The sequence below is a fragment of the Anabrus simplex genome, chromosome 4 (genome assembly GCF_040414725.1).
Source record: "Anabrus simplex isolate iqAnaSimp1 chromosome 4, ASM4041472v1, whole genome shotgun sequence".
In the NCBI taxonomy this organism is placed as follows: domain Eukaryota; kingdom Metazoa; phylum Arthropoda; class Insecta; order Orthoptera; family Tettigoniidae; genus Anabrus; species Anabrus simplex.
Genome location: NC_090268.1, coordinates 158,838,165 through 158,862,537, shown reverse-complemented (window position 1 = coordinate 158,862,537; position 24,373 = coordinate 158,838,165). Strand labels below are relative to the sequence as shown.

Sequence of the window (24,373 nt, the reverse complement as noted above, 5' to 3'; positions counted from 1 at the left end):
AATGGGTTGAATACCTTTAATCAGGATACCGATACTTATATCACAGAAACTGAAGATATTACAGACCTGAAAATTGGTACTTTTGATCTCTTTTAAAAATAAAGAAACACGTATTTTTTTGTTTTAAAAAATCCAATTAATGGGAGGGTGAAAAGGGGGTGAATTTTTAAAATGAGTGAATCTATATCTCCAAACTATTAAAGTTTGCAAATGTAAAAATTGGTATTTAGAATCTTCATTAAAAATAAAGAAACACGTATTTTTTTTCGGAAAATCGCAATAGGAGGAGTGAAAAGGGGTGAAAAAAGGGTTGAATGCCTTTAATGAGGCTACTTATATCTCAGAAACTGAAGATATTACAGACCTGAAAATTGGTGTTTGGGATCTCCTTTAAAAATAAAGAAACATGTATTTTTTTGTTTATGGGAAATCCAATTAATGGGTGGGGGGAGTGAAAAGGGGGTGATTTTTTAAAATGAGTGTATCTATATCTCAAAACTTTTAAAGTTTATAGATGTAAAAATTGGTATTTAGAATCTCCTTTAAAAATAAAGAAACACGTATTCTTTAGTTTTCGGAAAATCCCAATAGAAAGGGTGTAAAAGGGTGAAAGAAGGGTTGAATGTCTTTAAGGAGGCTACTTATATCTCAGAAACTGAAGATATTACAGACCTGAAAATTGGTAATTGGGATCTCCTTTAAAAATACAGAAACACGTATTTTTTTGTTTTTGGAAAATCCAATTAATAGGGGGGGGAGTGAAAAGGGGGTGTTTTTTAAAATGAGTGTATCTACATCTTAAAACTTTAAAATTTACAGATGTAAAAATTGGTAGTTAGAATCTCCTTTAAAAATAAAGAAACACGTATTCTTTAGTTTTCGGAAAATCCCAATAGGAAGGGTGTAAAAGGGTGAATAATGGGTTGAATGCCTTTAATGAGGCTACTTATATCTCAGAAACTGAAAATATTACAGACCTGAAAATTGGTGTTTGGGATCTTCTTTAAAAATAAAGAAATACGAATTTTTTCGTTTTAGGAAAATCCAAATATTGGGGGGTGAAAAGGGGGGTGAATTTTTTTTAAATGAGTGTGTCTACATCTTAAAACTTTAAAATTTACAGATGAAAAAATTGGTAGTTAGAATCTCCTCTAAAAAGAAAGGAACACGTATTTTTTTGTTTCCTGTAAATCCCAATAGGAAAATCCAATTAATGGCGGTTAAACAGGAGTGACAAATTGGGGTGAATTTTTTGAAAGACTATATCTACAGAATATCTTAGAAACGTAAAATGTTACAGACGTAAAAAGTGGGTGTTTGTAATCTCCTGTAAATGTAAAGAAACATAGGTGATTTGTTTTTGGAAACTCCTCTTAAGGGGAACTCAAAAGGGGTGAAATTTTAAAATGAGGATTTTTACAGTATATCTAAAAAAACTTAACATATTACAGAAGTGTAAAATGGTATTTTTTATCTCTATTAAACATAAAGAAACGTGTATTTTTAGTTTTCGGAAATACCACTTGGGTGGAGGGGGAGGGGGGTAAAAGTGACTGAAAATTGTGTTGAATTCTTTTAATTAGGCTACTGATATCTCAAAAATGAAGATGTTACAGACGTGAAATTTGATATTTGCAATCTGCTTTAAAAGTAAAGAAACACGTATTCTCAGAAAATCCAATGAAGGGGGGGGGGGTGAAAGAATTGAAAAATTAATTGATTTAATTGTATGATAATACATACATCTAATAAAAACTAAAGTTGTTACAGACGTGAAAATTCGTATTTGGATCACCTTTAAAAACAAAGAAAAACGCGTTTTGGTGGGGGAAACCATCCTGGAGGGCGGGAGTGTAAAGGAGTTGAATTCCTTTCATGAGGACACATAAATCAAAAACTGAAGAAGTTAGAGTCGTGATAATTGGTATTTAGAAGATCCTTTACTATTAAAGAAACTAGTATTTTTTGCGGGAAAATTCACTTAGGGGGGGGATTATTGTGAAATGAAGTGAAAAAAGGTAAATTATTTTTATGGGGATACTTATATCTCAAAACTGAAGGTAATAGACGTGAACATTGGTGTTTGGAATCTCCCTTAAACATTAAGAAACAAGCCTTCTTTTAATTTTTTTGGTGGGGGGGGGGGGTTGTCGGTAAATAAACTTAACGGCGGTGGGGTGTAGAAGGAATGGAATGAATGAAGCCATTTAACAGCGAGGATAGTAACTGTGGTGCTGTCAAAGCCTGTCGCACTAATATTTTAATTATCATATTACAATAATTTCATATTCATATAAATTACTAAGTTCATTTTAAAATTTTAAGGCATACGGAAATCTTCAAAACTCACTAAATTTTTCGTAGTTGAAATTTAGTCACCAGTCCTTTTTCACAAAGTCTTCACCATTACAGTTCGAAGGCGAATTTCTCTTCATAGCCCTACCAGACTCTTTATAAGTTATATGCGTATTGTGACGCAGACTTCTCGTGTCTGCGGATGGTAGTATGCAAGTTGTTTAAGATCACTAAAGCTGGCGATTTAATTTTTGAGCTCTCAAATAATAAAGATGGTCAGCAAAGTAGTTTGTTTGCCGTCTAACTTGCCTGACTTATGTATACTTGCTTGCAGAATAACCTGTAAAATTCTGGAGATAACTTACCAGTAATTATACAATCCGAGTAATTATGTAACAAACATTTGAATTTATTACCGAGGATACCTTAAGGGGCTGTCTGGCCTAGGCGGTAAAGGCGTGCTCGGTTCGCCCGGAAAGACGTGGGTTCAAATACCCGCCAGGAAGTCGTAAAATTTAAGAAACGGGATTTTCACTTCTGGAGGTGCACATGGCCCTGAGATTCATTAAGCCTACACCAAAAATGAGTAGTACCAGATTAATTCCTGGGGGCAAAGGCGGCCGAGCGTGGAACTAACCTTTCTACCCCATCAAGTGCCGAGGTACGGATAATGGACGCTTTTACCTTTTACCCCTCCAAGGACCTTCGTGGCCGGTACGGAGATGACTTTGCTATGCTTTTATCGAGGATACCTTAGAGCATAGATTCCAGTAAGTGTATGGAGTCTCTTTTCAACATTCAGGATTGCTGATGTTATTCAAGTGAACTAATAAATATAAGTTAGTAGTATAATTTAAAATAATTAGTCCCGTAAAACTCCTAACTTGCTTGCTCTAATGCGCTCCCGATAATAAGATAGTATTGCTATTGTCTCGCGCTCCTCTAGTATATATTATATTTAACAGAATTTTCATATTAATGAAAGAAATGTTGGAATGTTATAATTTATGGCTTGAATGCGATCAGAATGAATTTTTGGAGGTCATTTCACAAATACAATTCAGTCTGTCAGCACAGAAGTTTATCAGTTACTGAAATCCTGCAACAGTGTGAATGGAATGTATTGTACACAGCTCTTTGAGTCTCACGTGAAGAAAAATGCTGGCAGCATGTTTTATGGCTTCCAAATACGGGTCAGCGAATACAGTACGTCAACGACCGAAAAAATGGATCATTGATGCAGAATGTAACACACTTAAGTCAATCCTATTGCCTTTCCTAAGTCAGTAAAGGAAGTAAAATCATATCCTCGTTCCGAGGTGGTGTAGCTCATTTGAGACACACTCCCAATGGAGGTGAGCTGCATGTACTATTTTAACTACATACCAGTCCACAATCCTTTCTTAAATCTCTGGTAGTACCGGGAATCGAACATGGGTCTCCGATATCGGCAGCTGTAAGCGCTACGGAGGAAGGTCTCCTAAGTCAGTTATTCTTTCAGTCCATAAACTGGTTTGTTGCAGCTCAGCATGCCACCCTATAATGTGCCAACCTTGTCATTTCTACGTTCTTGCCGCATCCTACATCTGCTTGTCTTATTCATACCTTGGTCTACTCCTATCATCCTCAGAATTGGGCTTCCCAATTCATCAGCATCAACAGCCTCTTTTCTTCTTCCAGAACCATATAATCATGATGATGATTGATTGACTGATTGATTGATGTTTGTTGTTTGTTGTTTGTTGTTTAAAGGGGCCTAACATCGAGGTCATCGGCCCCTAATGGTACGAAATGAGACGAAATTAAATGGCAATTTAAAAGACCAAAATCCTCCACTGACCAGAATTCGACGCGTGAGGACGAAGAATGAATGGATGGACGGATATGAGTTTAAAACGATCAGTGGATCCGACCCACAGTGCCTCACATGCACAGAAGCTGGCACAAAATAATCGTATTACTGACCAAGGGACTGCTTCTATAGCACGATGCTGAATCGATTATGCTCATAGTCGAAACGGGTCCAAAATCCAGGTCATCGCCCCTCAAATGGTATTTATCGCTAGGAAAGTAGAACCATGCTATGTGTAATGTTGCGGTACTAATCAAAAGTAGCGGAGACTCGCGGTTTTCCACACATTATGGTACTATTCACAGGTAATGTAATGCGCACAGGTAACACGGACCTATGGTATTTCGCCCATTGCGGCGCTATTTACAGGCAACGCAAACCTATAAAGGCAACGCAAAACTATGGCGTTCCTCACATAAGTGGACTAACCACAGGGACTCGTACTATCCCGTGGAATTCCTCACATAGTGGGAACTGAGCATAGGTAAGACAGAACCATGTTGTCGCTCATCCTATGGTATCGCTCATATAGGGGAACGAATCACAGGTACTGTAGGACCCACCTTCTGATGTACACACTGTCGCTACTAATCACAAACCTATCGCGTACCTAACATAGTCGTACTACGCGCAAGTAAAAGCGACCCATGGTGTTGCCTGCGTGATGGTACTAATTACAAGTAGTCTCATAGTTCTAATTGGCTCATCCCTTGGTCGTCCCTTGTAGTCGCCTCTTACGACAGGCAGGGGATACCGTGGGTGAATTCTTCGTCTGCGTCCCCCACCCACAGGGGGTTGTGTGTTTGGTCCGCGAGAGGTATTTTATTTCCCTCAAGTCCGCCGGCAAGCCGGTTAGGACCCCCCTATCCGCCACCTGGGACGCGCCACGTGGGAGTATTTGGATGGATGGGATGGGATGGGATGGGATGGGATGGGATGGGATGGGATGGGATGGGATGGGATGGGATGGGATGGGATGGGATGGGATGGGATGGATGGATGGACGGACGGTTCAGCTAGGGGAACCGTGGTCGCCAACCCACTCTCCCAAGTTCAGAGCCCCTGCTATACTTTTCAGTCGCTTCCTACGACAAGCAAGGGATAACAAGGGCGTATTCTACCGCCCTCACCTACAGGGGCAAGCAGGGTATGAGTGCGTCTCCAAGCACTCGAGGCAATGGATTCTTGTCCAACAAGTCAGATATATTTCTGCTCGATAAGGAAAAATACATCAATATCATAATCATATCCCTGTTGTTCAAGGTGGTATTGTTTTAAATTATAATTTTGCAGTTTGCTTTACGTCGCACCGACAGAGAGGTCTTATAGCGCCGGCGCTATATGAACGGCCTAGGAGTGAGAAAGAAGCGACCGTGTTCTTAATTTAGGTATAGTCACAGCATTTGCCTGGTGTGGAAGGCGATAGATGAAGGGGTCATTATTTTGTTAGTGTGCAGAAGGAGCTGAACTATAGCGGTAAGTTCACTTTCCAAGAAATAAATAAATAAATAAATAAATAAATAAATAAATAAAGAAAGAAAGAAAGAAAGAAAGAAAGAAAGAAAGAAAATCTCATATTGCGTTCAGTTTAATATTTGTCCGTCTGTCTGTTACGCATCACGGGAGACTAGATCGATGGATTTTCATGAAACTTGGTCTTTAAGTATAGGATAAGGGTGAAGAGTATCTTAGCTATAATTCGTTCAAAAATTCGGCGGAAGTGGGCTTCGTCGAGGTTTACGTTAACATAAAACTCGATGCATCTCTTTAACGGTTAGTTTTACAGGGAAATTTCTCATGACAAAATGTATTGGGAATATTATTAACAAGCTTTTTAGTTCTAACATTTTACCGATAAAGTGAAAAATAAGGGAAATATCACTTTTGGTCTTCTGAAATTTTAAGTTCAAATGTCCATTACTAATTGATTCTTATGGCTCGGGAACTGGGTGTATTTTTCCCTCCCAACACTCTTCTCATCGTATTCAGACAACATACCACACTACCAACCACAACAGAAACACGCAATAGTGATTACATCCCTCCCTGTAGGGTTGGCGTCAGGAAAGGCATTCGGCCGTAAAATAGGGCCAAATCCACATGTGCGACGCCGTTCGCACCCGCGACCCCACAGGTGTGGGAAAAAGCGGTAGCAAAAGAAGAACTAACAGTATGGAGAGCTGCCATGGAAATCATTCTTTGTACATACGGAATATGCAGTGTATTTTTTTAATATTAACCTGATACTTGGTTTTTATACCAGAAGGAAGTGATGAAATGAAGAAGCAATAACGCAAGAAAGAATTAAACTGCGAAGGCCACAGTGAGTCAGGAATCAAGTAGCCTACGTACGACAATCCTCCGACAGTTCCAGGTCCATCTACTGTACATCCTGAGAATCTCAGATGCCACTTGAGAGGTCGACGAAAATATAATCATGCAAATGCTAAATGGTTGTCCTGTCCACGACGAGTACAACAGCTAGTTTAAAACGAAGAGAGAGTGAACCTCATAGGTATTATTTACCTGCACTGTTCTTGCTTGATCCCTGAGTGCATCCCTCTCTTTGGTGACAGCTTCGAGCTGTACTCTCTGTCTGGCAAGGCCCTCCATTACAGCATTCTTCTCCTCTTCACATCGGCGCGCCGCACTCGTAGTCTGCTCCAGCTGGAGGCGCGTCTCCTGACTGTCGCGACGCTCCTCATCCAGTTTTCGCTCCAGCTCATGTTGAGCCAGCACAGCCTCGTTCAGTTCTCGCCGGCTGTCATCCAGCAGAGCCTGAAATATGAACCCGTGAATAGTTAGTTACAGACCCTTTGCTGAATAATAATAATAATAATAATAATAATAATAATAATAATAATAATAATAATAATAATAATAATAATATGATGATGATGATGATGATGATGATGATGATGATGATGATGATGATGATGATGGTCACATAATTCTTAAGACTGAGGTCATCAGTCCATTGTATAGAACTATTTTTGTTGTTGCATATACTGGTTTAGTACACTTCTTATTTTGTATGCTATGTAATGAAGGGTTTTTATAAGGGTTACCCAAATGAAACAATACGAGCGTCGTACTAGAAAGAGAACATTACGCATGCGTTGGTGAATGGCTACGTACGTCTGGAAGAAATCTAGTATCGTCTGAAAGTATGTGATGTTTGTACGTCCGGAAACACTGACTAGGTAAGGTTTTGGCACGAATTCGTCCAGAATTGCCCAGCGTCGGTTAATCAGTTTGTGGTGGCAGATGGTGTTAGTACAGCCGACATCTACCGTCGCGTGAATGATGTGTATAATGCTGTACAGTGATCAGATGGTGCTGGGAATTCCATCATGGCCGAAAACAGCTGAGGCACAATGGCCAGCCATGTGGGGTAATAAACAATCAACGGATGCCGGTTCGTAACAAATGGTGAGTCCGAGACGCCGTTGAAGAACGGCTTCTTCGCTCAAGGTATCCGTCACGAAGTGGATCGCTGGGACAATTTATTGCTTGAACCAACAAGGCGACTATATTTAAGCAGATGTATCACTCTTTACTGAAAATGAAAACGTACTCTGGAATGCGTTTAACCTTTTGCACTCCTATGTCGAGTGCGGTTCGACATTAAAATATTAGACTTGCACTCCGATGTCGAGCTCAACTCGACATGACAATATCTCGTACTTTCAGCGCTTGTATGACGACTGTGCCGTGTTCTGGTATTGTAGAGCTATCTAACGGTCTCTGAGAGAATTCGCGGGAATTGTGGTAACTTTTTAAGCTCTGTTATTCTCGAAAGTTTATGCAAGTTCACATATGTTGTTGTTTGCATGTAAACATGGCTTCTGCTTCGTCTTCACTCACAGAACTGGATATTTTAGAACAGTTAGTGGACAGTGATAATGATGATGATGAACCAACAACTGACTTGGATGATTTATTAGTGAATATAAGTGAAAGTGAACAAAGTGACAGTGATAATGAAACCGGAGGTGGTGATGCTCCTCCATACCCACAGTGCAAAAATTAATTAGGAGTGGAGCAGGAAGCATACGCCAAGGGTAATGGAGTTCGAAAGGTTAAAGCAATTGTTGAGGAGTGTGAAAACAGGTTTGTACATTTAAAAGTGGTAAGGACGGGTAAAGACCCACTATATTATAACAGAGAAGTAAATAGACTAAGAAGGAGGTGGAAGCTGTAAAGAAATAGTGTTAGAAATGACTGTGGAAGTAAGGAGAAATTGAAGGAACTTACTAGGAAATTGAATCTAGCAAAGAAGTCAGCTACGGATAACATGATGGCAAGCATAATTGGCAGTCATACAAATTTTACTAAAAATGGAAGGGTATGTATAGGTATTTTAAGGCAGAAACAGGTTCCAAGTAAGGCATTCCAGGAATAATTAATGAACAAGGGGAGTATGTATTCGAGGATCTTCAAAAGGCAGAAATATTCATTCAGCAGTACCGGTATGTAAAGATTGTTGGTTACAAGGATAATGTCTAGATAGAGGAGGTGACTAATACTAAAGAAGTTTTAACATTTACCTATGATAATAATCGTATGGCCTCAGCTACCGTGTGCAGACATTTCAATTTGACGCCATCTGGCTGTCTGCTCGTCAATTTCGACGTTCCGTTTTACTGTAGGTCCCCACTAGATGGCAGACCGAGTAAACCGAAACTCTCTTGGGCGTCTATGGCTGAGATTTAATGAATTTTGTCGGGTAAACACCAAATGTGTCACCAGAGATCTTTTACATGCCGACATCGTACGACATGGAGTGTCGAATGGACTTTTTTCCGTCCTTCAAAAATCCGACTACCTCTGCCGGGTTTGAACCCGCTATCTTGGGATCCGGAGGCCGACACTCTACCGCTGATCCACAGAGGCAGCTTTTACCTAAGATAACAACAACGTACGTGTATTTGTCCCTGTTTTGCAGCCGGATGCCCTTCCTGACGCCAACCCTATATGGAAGGATGTAATCACTATTGCGTGTTTCTGTGGTGGTTGGTAGTGTGGTAGGTTGTCTGAATATGAAGAGGAGAGTGTTGGGACGGACACAAATACCCAGTCCCCGAGCCAGAAGAATTAATTAGAAACGATTAAAATCCCCGACCCGGTCGGGAATCGAACCCGGGACCCTCTGAACCGAAGGCCAGTACGCTGACCATTCAACCGACGAGTCGTACCTGAGATTGATAAGATTCCGGTGGATATACTGTGACATTTTAGGTCTATTGTAATTGGCAGTGAATTTTATGTGACCGGACTGTACGCCAGGTGTTCCGCGCAGATTATCGGCAGCGGAACCCAAAGGGATAACTTTATTCTTTTCTTTTTGTGTAACCTGTTGAGGGGTGAAAGACAATGTTTTCGCCGCAAGAGAAGACGGGAAAAATTTTAATACGGCTGAACTCTTCATCCACGAGTATTACATTCAACATCTTTCGTCATATTACAACTTCAGATTCGACGTCTTAATAAACATTCTCCAACAAGTGTGCATAAAAGCTTTAATATCACATTTCAGGAAGGCATGAATAATAATATTTGGAAATGAAATTAATTGTGGAATTAATTAACTAATTAATTAACAAGAGATTAGGGGACATGTTAATTACAACGTCGAGGAATTCAGGACGTCAATCGAATCACGAGGTATGACGTCAGAGCTCAGAATATAGGTGGCAAATCTGTACTAGAATATACTTACTCTTGCTTATCTGCTGGATACGCGTGTTGCTCGGAAGCTCACTACGCAAGGAGGTCTTTTATAGACCTGGACAGGTGTTACTTGCGCCACGAGGAGAACAGTGTCATTTCTTGGCAGTTTGACAGACCATCTAAAGTCATAACAGACGTCAATAGCGTCTGGGAAGAAAGTACGTATCATTACATGTCAATTGTGAAACCACGAGTGGGGAATTTGTACTAACATTTTTTGTGAAAGTTTCAGTGCACCTCAAGCAATACAAGTTCGATACCGGCCAAGGCAATGAAGACCTACAGTAAGAAATTCGTGTGCCCTGGAGTCATCACCCACATCAGGATGCAGTACTAAAAGACAGGACCAATGCTGGCAGCGTCCTAATGCCATGAATCCAGCCTAGAAGGAGACCAGGGTCATCAAGTAGTTAACTTTCTTCTTGAAGGGATTATTGATTGAACAATAGTTTGAGTAGATTTCTAGTATCTTTGCCATGTCATTTTCTTGTGTTATACGACGTTGGATTTGTATTTTCTCTTACTATGTGATTTTAAAGTGTGTGATGACGGTATGTCAACATCATCGACCACGTGGGTTTCAATAAGTCATGTCATCAGACAAGTATCTGGTTTAAATGTCAGCCATCGGCTAACCTTTAAGGAATATTACGTTTCCATTCAATTATTATAATATTGAGGATTGTGTGCGCGTGATATTTTTATTCTTCGGAATTTTTTTCTCTTATATTTTGCCGAAAGTGTTTGCTACATTTTTTTATGTGGGAGCAGGCTCATCTGACATATTAATGCTACGCTAATGATACGGATAGCTTTCGTTTGGATTCAATTTCATACTTTTAAGGGAGAACATTGTCTGATTATTATATTTACGTGTAGTTCCAGTCATTTATGAGAGTTTTCCCGTGATATTTTGGAGGATGTTGCGAATTATTTTCGCCATTGTACCTCTCACGTCGTGCCATGTGGAGAAATGTGGCATGGATTATGGTGATTTTTTGTGCTATTTGGGGGCGAATCTTCGCGTCTCTATGAACAGAGGCACATGTAATCTATTTCTGCAATGTTGTGTGCAATGAGAAATGGATATTTAGGAATAATTTATCGCCATATTGATGTATTTGCGAGTTGTTGTTTTCGTGAGAGACCTATAGGCGATAGCGTCTTCATAAAATATTATTGAACCACGAGGTAAACCACATGTCTTCCTACAAAATAAAATTGAGTGTATGAAATGGTTAGTTTTTCTTGTCATACTGGATGAGCGTCATCGCAATAATATCAAAATCGTAGCTGTATAATATTACTCAATTCCTCCATATTTGATCAATTTTGGTAACGTTCTGAGTTCGATGCAGATATTGACGATATTATTGACTATTTGTACCGGATGGATTACTTTCAGGTGCAAACAATTATTTATGGGAGTATTCCTTGTCCATAGAAATATACGGATAACATGTGGACGTGTGTGTATATTTGTAAAATAGTATCCTTAGTTGTAGTTGGTTATAATTCTTTCCTTGGTGGATGATGGTAACGGGAGACTTATCACGTGCATTTTTATTTTGTTATTTCCACAGGTTGAGTGATTTTATTTTATTGTGAATTATTGATGGGTGTGTTACCATCGTTGTTCTGAGATTCGGCGTTGTGTTAAGGTCATGACACATGGTTAAAGATTTAATTTAATTTAAAAATGTTTCTGCTTACTTTTATCAAGTAAAGTCACGTGTATTCTGTGGTTACGCTGAACAGATAATCACTGAAAGGTCGAGTTGAATTGGAGAAATAATTAAAAGTGAAATTAAGTGACAAAGCAATTTATTCATTTTTTGTATTTCATTTCGTTTTGTTTGATCAGTCAACCATTTAAAATCTTGTTCCAGATTTCCGGCATGATTTGACATGCGTACGAGCATCATTCTCTAAGCAAAATTAAATTTAACATTCAAAATAATATTCGATAAAATATGACTTTTATGAAAACAATTTTTGTCAGAATTAATAAGAATTCATTAACATGTACCATCCCATTTGGTTTAATTTTTGGATGTACAGCAAGAGTTAACGTAAAATTAAAAATTTTGGTGGTCATCTCACACAATCAAAATTCTTAGAAGGACGGAATTATTTTGTAATAAATAATCCACCATTAATTTGTATTTCGATGGTTCATTCTTTACTGATATCTGCCCATCTCGTTGATCCACACCATTTCTTTTATGGAACATGTCAATCCTTTACTGAACACCCCTGAGGGTGTCTCGTGCCTCTAATGTGTTGGCCGTGGCTTAAACGGGCAGAATACTAAAGGCAATGGGTTGGGATATAGTACCATATCTGAAGTACTTATTTGACTACTAGCTGATGTACCCGTGCTTCGCTACGGAATTCTACAGTGTATACAGAATTCTAGATTAGGTAGTGTACACGTTGTGAGCAAGATTGTATTAAATTGCAAAGCTCTCAAAGTTACCCAGAAACCCGACGGCGATGTCACCAAACATCTTTTCTCATATGAAGACTGAGTTAGGGAATTTTCACTGTAATGGTAGACCCGCTTGCATACCATCAGTCACAATGAGGTTGGGGAGCTTTATTATAACGGTAGACACTCACTCTCCACCTGCCTTTTTACATCCTCAGAAAGACTGTCTTACTGGTTTTCCCAACGGAAATGAACAAACATTACAGTGACGTCAGTACGAATGGCGCAATTAAAAGCAATGCTTTCATATGAAATACTCGATCAAATCACAAACCACACATTTTCCCACTTTTAACGAACAAGTCTAAGCTCCCGATATTACAATCCAAAGTTTCAGAGCTGGGATGACCAAGCTGCAGACAGCCGTGATCCGTGAACACTCTTCGTCTTTTTTCGGCGAGGAGGAGGTCGAACAGTGGAGACTCCTAGGACAAAACTCATGCCCTTTTACTAATCTTTTTCCTAGGAGTACACGATGAGTCGGTAAATATCAATTCACTACACTGGCGGCGGAAAAATCTATCTGACTTGGAAGCAAATTTCTCCTCCAAGCCAGAGGAGAAACCCCCCTCTTCACTGCTAATTTGGAATAAAATGAATGTAGAATTTATTAAAAGTGGGGAGGAAGAAGCTTAAGAAACGGCTCTGTTCAGGGTTTAATTTTGAGTCATTTAGTGAATTGTGGTGCTATAATTTGGAATAGGCCTAAATTGTTATTCTACACCAGGCCATAGGCCTACTACTACTACTACTACTACTACTACTACTACTACTACTACTACTGAGTCTGCCTTAAGTATAAACACTGCTCATTCAAAACAGCGCGTCAGAGTGGGGATCGAACCGCTGGAATACTATGATGAACCGGTGTGTTACGTACCAGCTGTATCAGAAAATGTATGAACCAGAGGAATGGCATGCTAAAGAAGAAAGGTTTCTAACTCCCCGGCTATTTTCCGCCAGTAATCAGTTAGGCTATTATACTCGGTACGCAGCAGTAATCCAATCTATCGGAGTTGAGAGGCAACTTAAGAGATAAAGAACACCGCCACTAACAATGGTCAATGTACCGGTAATGTTATTGTTCATCGATGTTATGCGCTTTCGATATTGTAGGCCTTCACATTTATTTTTCTTCCGACTCTGAAACGATAGGACCAATAATATAGGTGTTAAAAAATTAAATTTTAGGGGCCTATCCCTAAACTACAATTTAATCCAGTTTGAATAAAATTGTTTATAGCTTAGACTGTAGTTTCTTATTCGCCGTCTCTATATACCGATTTTCATTAAATTCTGTTAACCTATTTTCTCGTGGCTCTGCGTTGATATGGACTTAGCAACAAAAATACAAATTCATGAATATCTGTGTTATCATAGCCGGTACGGTAAAATGTATAAGACATAAATAGTCGGAAAATTTAATTCTATATATAACTTCGTTATGTAGTATTTATCGATACGACCACTAATAATATACATATTTGAGAATTAAATTTTAGGCCTTCCCCCAAAGTACCATTTCACTCAGCGTGAATAAAATGATATATAGCCTAGATTTTAGTGGCTCGTTCTCCGACTTTGCATACAAATTTTCAAAGAGATAGGACCACTAATAACGTGAATATTTAAGATTACAATTTTTGGCCTTCCCCCAAACTACCATTTCACTCAGTGTGAATAAAATTGTTTATAGCCTAGATTGTAGCGACTTATTCTTTGACTTTGCATACCAATTTTCATTAAGATATCACCACTAATAACATAAATATTCGAGAATTAAATTTTAGGCCTTCCCCTAAACTACCCATTCAATCAGTGTGAATAAAATTATTTATAGCCTAGATTGTAGCGACTTATTCCCTGACTGACTTTGCATGCCGATTTTTATTAAATTCTCTTCAGCCGTTTTCTAGTGGTGCGTGTACAGACAGACAGACAGACAGACAGACAGACAGACAGACAGACAGACAGACAGACAGAAATTACGGAAAAGTAAAAATTGCATTTCCTTGTTACTGTGGACATGACCGATACAGAAATACCGTTCTTTTCAAATTCTGAGGAATGTACAGACAAAACTCTTATTTTATATAAGTTTGTTTGCGTGAAGGAGCTATACCAAATGAATCGAGAGTTGCTATAGTAGCCCCTATAAAGGAAAGGGTGATAGACATAAAGCCGAAAATTACAGGCCAGTCAGTTTGATATGTTTTGCATTTAAGCTTAGGGAATGCATTCCTTTCGATTATATTCGACATATTTGCGGAATTAATAACTGGTTCGATAAAAGGCAGTGCGGGTTTAGAAAAGGTTATTACATTGAAGCTCAACTTGTAGGATTCGAGCAAGATTTAGCAGATATCCTGGATTCATGAGGTCTAATGGACTGTATCGCGATTGACCTATTTAAGACATTTGATAGGGTAGATCATGTGAGACTACTGGCAAAAATGTGTGCAACTGGACTAGACAAATGAGTGACTGAATGGGTGGCTATATTTCTACAAAACAGAACTCAGAGAATTAGAGTAGGCGAATCTTTATCTGACCTTGTAATAATTAAGATGGGAATTCCTCAAGGCAGTATTATTGGACTTTTATGTTTTCTTAATACATCAATGATATGAGTAAAGAAGTGGATTCAGAGATAAGGCTTTTTGCAGATGATGTTATTCTGTACAGAGTAATAAATAAGTTATAAGATTGTGAGCAACTGCAACGTGACCTCGATAATGTTGTGAGATGGACAGCAGGCAATGGTATGTTGATAAACAGGGTTAAAAGTCAGGTTGTGAGTTTCACAAATAGGAAAAGTCCTCTCAGTTTTAATTACTGCGTTGATGGGGGTGAAAGTTCCTTGTGGTGATCACTGTAAGTACATAGTTGTTAATATAAGGAAAGATCTTCATTGGGATTATCACATAAATGGGATTGTAAATAGAGGGTACAGATTTCTGCACATAGTTATGGGGCGTTTAGGCGTTGTAGTAAGGATGTAAGGAAGAGAGCATACAAGTCTCCGGTAAGACCCCAAATATAGTATGGTTCCAGTGTATGGGACCCTCACCAGGATTACTTGATTCAAGAACTGGAAAATCCAAAGAAAAGCTGCTCGATTTGTTTTGGGTGATTTCGGACAAAATAGTAGCGTTACAAAAATGTTGCAAAGTTTGGGCTGGGAAGACTTGGGAGAAAGGAGACGAGCTGCTCGATTAAGTGGTATGTTCTGAGCTGTCAGTGGGGAGATGGCATGGAATGACATTAGTAGACGAATAAGTTTGAGTGGTGTCTTTAAAAGTAGAAGAAATCACAATATGAAGATTAAGTTGGAATTGAAGAGGACAAATTGGGGCAAATATTCGTTTATAGGAAGGGGAGTTACGGATTAGAATAACTTACCAAGGGAGATGTTCAATAAATTTCCAATTTCTATGCAATCACTTTTAAAAAAGGCTAGGAGACAACAGATAGGGAATCCGCCACCTGGGCGACTGCCCTAAATGCAGGCCAGGAATGATTGATTGATTGATTGATTGATTGATTGATTGATTGATTGATTCATTCATTCATTCATTCATTCATTCATTCATTCATTCATTCATTCATGTATTCCAAACAATAAGCCATTACAGAAACAATAAAAGTCTCGATTCATTTGGGCATCACTTATACAAAAAGGAGCAACATGCAGTCAGTTTTGCATAAGCAACATAAACTCAACAAAGACACAAAGTTGGTCATGTGAGATTTTGGACACAAAACAAAGGCACAAAATTGGTCATGTGCGATTTTGAACTCAAAATTATCGTTCATTGTGTGGCAAATAAAAACCTTGTATATCCACCAAGGGCCCTGAGGCATGCTTGAACACGATGGGCATACTCGGCACCAAAGATTATCCCACTCTTGGATAGCAGTTTCAGTCAGTTGCTGAATGTTAGTAGGAGAATTAGAACGGTGGGCACTTGCTCCCTTCAGTTTATGCCATGCATGTTCAACACAGTTCATGTGCACAGAATATGCCAGCTACATAATTGCTGTATGGCATACATCTCAAGGAACTGATTGACCAATCTGTCTCGAGCATCATCATCTACTAGTGTAAAGCTCTCACCCACAGTGGCAGAAAGTCCTGGAACTACAGGTTGGAGGATGCTGTCTCTATATACCAGACCAGTCACGTTACCCTGAATAGGAATTAGAGGCGTATGTCTGCCAAACATGATCCCGCACCTAAAGATGACAGAAGCGGAACCTCCTTACTACAGATGTCGCTCCAGGGCGAAGAGCTTGTTCATTTTTTTTTTTTTTTTTCAAAATTGTCTTTAAACTCAAAGGCTCCTGTTGTACGGGTGAAAGCTTATGGTGACATCATCAAAAAGTAGCGTATGCTTCCAATTGTTTTGATATCGTGCATTGTTGGCCATCTCACACGAGCTGCCCTTTGGTGTGGTTTAAGAGGATCTTTTGGCACAGGCTTCCTTTGTATCAGACCTCCGTCGTGCACCCAATGTTGCACTCTCTGATAGGACACATTCACTACGGTGACCCTCTGAAGATGCTAGCGGAACGAGGTGGCAGTAACAGTGGGCCTACGATGTGTTGATAGAAAAATATATAGATCCTTCCTGCGAATTGTTTTGCGTAGGTTGTCGATTGTCCGTTGTCGATCAGTAAACGTTTGTGCCTCTCTGAACTTTTTCCAAACTCTGGTGACACCACTCAGACTCACGTCAACACAAGCAGAAACATTCACTTGTCACCATCCTCTTGCAACAATGTCACCATTCGAATGTGGTTAGAAGCATAAATTGCAGATGATGATGTTAAACTGTCCGATGGACTGAAACTGTAGCACCGAGCTCGATAGCTGCAGTCGCTTAAGTGCGGCCAGTATCCAGTATTCGGGAGATAGTAGGTTCGAACCCCACTGTCGGCAGCCCTGAAAATGGTTTTCCGTGGTTTCCCATTTTCTCACCAGGCAAATGCTGGGGCTGTACCTTAATTAAGGCCACGGCCGCTTCCTTCCCACCCCTAGCCCTTTCCTGTCCCATCGTCGCCGTAAGACCTATCTGTGTCGGTGCGACGTAAAACAACTAGCAAAAAAAAAAGAAAAAAAGAGAAACAAACTGTAGCAAGTATAAATTCGCACGTGCCTTAAATAATTCAGATGTACCGGGCGAGTTGGCCGTGCGTGTAGAGGCGCGCGGCTGTGAGCTTGGATCCGGGAGATAGTAGGTTCGAATCCCACTATCGGCAGCCCTGAAAATGGTTTTCCGTGGTTTCCCATTTTCACACCAGGCAAATGCTGGGGCTGAACCTTAATTAAGGCCACGGCCGCTTCCTTCCAACTCCTAGGCCTTTCCTATCCCTTCGTCGCCATAAGACCTATCTGTGTCGGTGCGACGTAAAGCCCATAGCAAAAAAAAAAAATTCAGATGCCTTAATACTACAGTTTACAGTGGGTTGAGCGTTGCATTAAAATGACACCAACACAGAAATTCTTGAAGCATATGACATTTTTGGGAAAAGGCTCTAAGACAGCTGCAGGTAATGCATTCCAATCATTAATTCCCCAATTTACAAACGAATATTTTTCATAGTTTTCTGCGATCCACCTTTTACTTTATGCGGATGTTCTATCCTACTTATGTATCAAGAGCTTTTCTAGTCGACTGTCCCCAACTCTCCCCAAGCTGACTTATTCGTGTAGGCATTATACACGGCACATAACCGTGTTTGTTTCCTTCTAGTCTCCAAGGTCTCCCACCCAAGTTTTTCTATCATACTTGTCACACTACTTCTAGGATTGAAATCGTTAAGCACAAATCTTGCAGCCTTTCGCTATACCACCTCAAGTTCCTTAATGAGTTCTGATCGGTACGGATCCTATACTGGCCTAATGAGTGATATAGAGCCCTGCGCCACATCCTCAAGCGTAAATTCACCAACATCATTGTCCTCATGAGCCCAGTTGTTCGCGACATTACCAGAAACATTTTCTTTTACATTGGGAAGATTTTCAAAATATTTCTTCCGCCTGTCCAGTGATTTCCTAGGATCTATTATGAGTTCATAGATTTACCCAACCAAAACACTATTCATTTCCCTTTTCCCCTCCCTATCCAAGATTCTTTATCACTGCCCAGAGAGGTTTCCCTGCCTCTTGACCTAACCTTTCCAGGTTATTACCGAAATCTTCCCATGACTTCTTGGATTCAACATTGATTCGTTATGCTCTGTTTCTTCCATCGATTATAATTCTCTGTCTGCAACAATCCTTGTTTGGAGCCATAATTTATAATACGCCTTCTTTTTACTTTTAAAAGCTGCTTTCACTTCATCATTCCAGCAAGATGTTCGCTATTTCCCATCTTTACAGACAGTTGTTTCTAGCCATTGATTCATTATGCTCTGTTTCTTCCATCGATTATAATTCTCTGTCGGCAACAGTCCTTGTTTGGAGCCATAATTTATAATACGCCTTCTTTTTACGTTTAAAAGCTGCTTTCACTACATCATTCCAGCAAGATGTTCGCTATTTCCCATCTTCACAGACAGTTGTTTCTAGCCATTGTCTTGCTGTTTCTACTACAGCATCTCTGTATGCCACCCAATATCTTTCTATATCCTGAGCCTGCCTGCTGTCTAGTGTTTGGAACCTCTCGCTAATCATATCCACGTACTTCTGTCTAATTTCATCGTCCTGGAGATTTTCTACGCTTATTAGTCTGTAGACAGATTTCTCTCTTTCTTAGAGATATTTAGTTCACTGCAGATCAGATTGTGGTCTGCATCATTAAAAAATTTCCTGAATACTCGCACATTCCTAAAAGATTTCTTGAATTCAAAGTAGGTTTTGATTTGGTCTATTATGGATCCTGTGCTCCTCCCCTATTATGAGTAGAGGTGAATAGCTTTATGCTTGAAGAATGTATTCGTAACTGCTAAACCCATAGTAGCACAGAAGTTCAGTGAACGCTTCCCATTCCTACTAACTTCCATACCTTACCTGCATTTACCCATCACCTTCTCATATCCGTCAGTTCTATTTCCAACTCACGCATTGAAATTGCCAATTAGCACTATCCTATCCTTTCCTTGCTGTCAACCCTGACTATGATGTCACTGAGTACTTCATAAAACTTTTATTTTTCATCAGCACCGTCACATGGTGAATTCACTGAGATAATTTTCATCCTAAATTCCCCAACTGCCAAATCTACCCACATTATTCGCTCATTTACTTATCTAACAGAAACTATGTTGCATGCAAAAGTATTCCTGATGAACAATCCTACACCACACTCTACCCTTCCCTTTTTAACACCCGTCAAGAACACTTTATAATGTCCTATCTCTTCTTCGTTATCTCCCATTATCCGAAAATCATTAACTCCTAGCACATCCGGATGCATCCTCTTTGCTGACTCAGCCAGTTTTTCTATAAGCCCCATTAACATTGATAGCTCCCCATCGAATTCCATTTTGTTCGCCAAGTTGTTTCCAAGGAGTCCCTCAGCTGTCAAATGGAAATGGGACTCCGTTACTCCCATATGGTTGCTTAAAATGTTTTGAGTGTGCTTGGTGAAAATTCTGTGAAGGAGGATGCTATCCTACTTACACATAGTCCCCGAGAGACCACCGTTGGATTGTACAGTCCTAGCCACTTGAGCACAAGGACGACCACGACTCAGAATATGTCCGAGATACCCACTCCCATTCCATGGCAATTGGTATCCCGGCTCTTAGAACCACTTACCATCCCACTCAGCCGTTGCCCATGATTCACGAACTACAACCCGACTACAGTAACCCACACCACGAACCACCCTGTGTTAAATAAGACGTATTTTTAAAACATTCTGGCACTAAAGCAAACCATTCATTCCTCCATTACTGTTCGATGTACGAAGTCAAAGTTTCACAGGTTGGTGGTTTCTATAGCCTAGATGTTAAATAAGATAGGGTTTTAAAACAGTTGAATTTTATGGGGTTCAAATGAGCGTTAGACAGGAAGATTAAAAATCTTTCCTCCAAAACCGTTTGGCATACGAATTGATGGTGGATTTCACAGACTCAATCGACAGTGGACTCTCCAAAATTTGAAGCATTGAAAGATAACTTCCAGTAAAAACCGTAGCAAGGCATGGGCATCCTGGTGGTTAAATATAAGATATATTCACTTACTCTTTTAAGATTGAGCTCGTGCAAAATTTCTCTTAGGCGGCGTTCAAAATTAAATATATCCGGATCTCCCATTGTTTGTTCTTGTCTATCCATAATCTGAAAAAAAGGAAAGTACAAATATAACTATATTTACATACAGTCACGCATACTCATAATGTAGAATACAATTTATTGTGTCTATTTACGAAAGAGTAAACTGTTAGAACGGGCATTATTTCTACTAGTAAAATAGCAATGCATTGTTTTTCCATTTCCTTTGCACCTTTGATTTTTCATTTTTTTTTTTTTTTTTTTTTTTTGCTAGTTGCTTTACGTCGCACCGACACAGATAGGTCTTATGGCGACGATGGGACAGGAGAGGGCTAGGAGTGGGAAGGAAGCGGCCGTGGCCTTAATTAAGGTACAGCCCCAGCATTTTCCTGGTATGAAAATGGGAAACCACGGAAAACCATTTTCAGGGCTGCCTACAGTGGGGTTCTAACCTACTATCTCCCGAATACTCAATAATATTTCAAAATATCGGAATTTGAATATTTTTCAAAATGTCAAATGATGTTATCAGTATTTTTCTTTCTGCTGTATACATTATGTGTTTTTTAAACTAAACACACTTGGAACTATATTTTGACCACCTTCCTGATTGAAAATTTAGCCTTACAAACGCCTTCCTAGGTGACCTCATGTTCTAATTATCATCTTTATCACACATTTCGAGGGTAGTGAATGGAATTACCTCATCCCTCATGAAGTCAAATGAGGAACAGTGTCGCCTGAAAATGTTCTGGTCTCAGTCTAGCAAACTGACAAAATGGTTGTGGGTTCTATCGCGGAACAACACGATTCCCAGTCCGATATCGAAATAATTAGCCCGCACGATTAGCACCACGAGACTTGTAGCGCAAAAGAGTACGTTTAAATTATATTTTGCAGTGTTAAAGTAAAGCAAAGTAAAGCAATCTCCGATGTACCCATGAAGACCGTTGGAGGAGAGGAAGATAAAAGCACTAAGTGGGACAGAGTGGTTATCTTTATGGACCTAGTTCTGGTGTAGGCTAAGTGACCTTCTCTGGAAGTGGAAATCTCGTTTCTGAATTATTGACTGCCTGACGGGGAATCAAATCCTCATCCTTCTCGGTAAATCAAGAGAACCTTTACCACCTCGGCAAGGTAATCCCTATAAAACTAAAGGAAAACGTTTATTTATAAGAAGAAAATGTTTGACACCTTTCCAGGACAGGTGGTCTTACAATCGGTGCTTGACGAGTCGTACCCAAACTTTATGTAGACTTCTTTACATGGTTCGGTTTAGGTGAAAATCTCAAGTCCATTGTTATTACTTTAACGTGAACATCCTTGCATCTATATCTTCAGTGTTGTGTATATATTAACAAATCAATTTTTATCTTCCTGGCCTAATTCCAGTTTATTGGGGTTGACACTTGATATAGATTTGTCCCAGTTTTACGACCGGATGCTCTTACCGACGCCAACACTATCCGGAGAGAGGTATTCGCTATTGAGTGTTTCTGTTGTGGTTGGTAGTGTAGTAGCATGGAGAGAAGTGTATTGAGACGAACAAATAGAAATAGTCCCCGAGCTAGAGGAATTAACCATACGCTGTTGTTCGGTGCGTCTCATAATATCTCAGCCCCTTGTGGTCTGCAACCCCCGTTAGTCAACCGTGTTTCGCCACATAGCAGCATGCACCAAATACATACGTTTTGACTAGACGTAGCGGAAGGCTGCACCGTCTTGACTTGGAGAGTCGAGAACAATGTAACCTGTGTGTTAGACGTTCAGTGAGAAATGTATGTATGCTTCAACGTTCTTGTGTAATAAAATTGGTCATTGCACGTAACTTTTATCTATTGCTACCAGAGAGAATGCTGTTAACAAGTCCTCGGCCCGGCCGGGAATCGAACCTGGAGCCCTCTGAAAAGACCATTCATTCATCCAGGAAGTCGGACTTTATGAACAAAGCGATATATTTGGTGACATGGCTTAATTTTATAACATGCTAAATTTATCAAGATGTTCAGAATTCCTTCTGTCCTTGCACCGGGCGAGTTGATCGTGCGGTTAGGAGCGTGCATCCGGGAGATAGTGGGTTCGAACCCCGCTGTCGGCAGCACTGAAAATGGTTTTCCGTGATTTTGCCCATTTTCACACTAGGCAAATGCTGGGGATATACCTTAATTACGGCCACGGCCGCTTCCTTCCCACTCCTACGCTTTGGTGGTTGGAAAGCACAATGTTGTCCATATCGTTGAAAGCGACAAAAAATATTTAGTTCACAAACGCAATATCAGTTGCCAATGGAAAACCTTTCCCACAGGACAAAGATGTAAAATTTATATTGGGGTGGTTGCAAAACGTATTTTTCTAAATATGAACTGAAGGAGATGATGATGATTATGATGATCATGATCATGATGATGCTTGTTGTTTAAAATGGCCTAACAACTAGGTCATCGTCCCTAATGGTTCGAAATAAGACGAAATGTAATGACAATTAAAAGTCCAAAATCATCCACTAACCAGAATTCAAACCCTGATGACGAAGAATGAATGGATGAATATGAATTTAAAGCAATCAGTGGATCCGACCCGCAAATCCCACTTTTCCAGAAACTACCGTAAAACAATAGTATTGCTGACCAAGAGACTGCTTCTAAAGCACAATCCTGAATCGATGATGTTTGTTGTCTAATGGGGTCCAAAATCCAGGTTATCGGCCCCTCATAATGGTACTTATCGCTAGCAAAGTAGAACCACGGTTTTTGTCATGTTACGGTACTAATCAAAAGTAGCGTAGACCCGTGGTATTCCACACATTAAGGTACTACTCACAGGTAATGTAATGCGCACATTTAACACAGACCTATGGTGTTTCTCACATTGCGGCGCCATTTACACACAAGGCAAACCTATGGTGTTAATCATTTAAGTGTACTAACCACAAGGACTCGTACTACCCCGTGGTGTTCCTCACTCAGTGGGTATTAATCATATGCAAGGCACAACCATGGTGTCGCTCACTCACGGTGTCGCTCGTATAGTGGTACTAATCACAGGTACTGTAAAACCCAAAAGCACACATTGTCGCTACTAATCACAAACATATTGTGTACCTAACATAGTGGTACTATGCGCAAGTAAAAGCGACCCATGGTGTTCCCTGAGTGATGGTACTAATTACAAGTTGTCTCATGGTTCAAATACGATCATCCGTTGGTCGCCCCTGTTAGTCGCCTCTTACGACAGCCAGGGGATATCGTAGGTGTATTTTCCGTCTGCGTCCCCCACCCACAGGAGGTTTTGTGTTTGGTCCGCGAGAGTTATTTCATTTCGCTCAAGTCCGCCGGCAAGCCGGTTAGGACCGCCCTATCCGCCTCATTGGACGCGCCACGTGGTAGTATCACCTCTCCTCCTGCTACGCCAACGTAGTAGGTTAGTGGAACCGAAGGAGATAGGAGTTACATTTCACCACAACGTCATCATCATTGTACCGCGCGGTACACCTCTACGCCGCAATTTTAAATCTTCCGCCAATAAAGTACTTCTCTACCGGAGAAACTCTGAACTTTGATGATGATTGATGATTGTTGTTTAAAGGGGCCTAACATCTAGGTCATCGGCCCCTAATGGTACGAAATGAGACGAAATGAAATGACATATTAAAAGTCTAAAATTCTCCACTGACCAGAATTCAAAAATGTGACAACGACGAATGAATGGATGGACATGAATTTAAAACAATCAGTGGTTGCGACCCGCAATGTCGCACAGGCACATAAACGGACGTGACA

At 40.0% G+C, this 24,373-nt stretch overlaps 1 protein-coding gene across 1 annotated transcript in view; it reads right to left on the bottom strand.

Moving 5' to 3' along the window:
- LOC136872205 (paramyosin) overlaps positions 1–24,373 on the bottom strand; it is a 294,381-nt gene that overhangs the window by 85,676 nt on the left and 184,332 nt on the right. The window contains exons 2-3 of the mRNA XM_067146038.2: positions 20,565–20,660; positions 6,674–6,925 (exon numbers count right to left, since the gene is read on the bottom strand). Of these exons, the coding sequence (XP_067002139.2) occupies positions 6,674–6,925; positions 20,565–20,657 (345 nt within the window). The 5' untranslated portion in view covers positions 20,658–20,660. The remainder of the gene's footprint in view (positions 1–6,673; positions 6,926–20,564; positions 20,661–24,373) is intronic.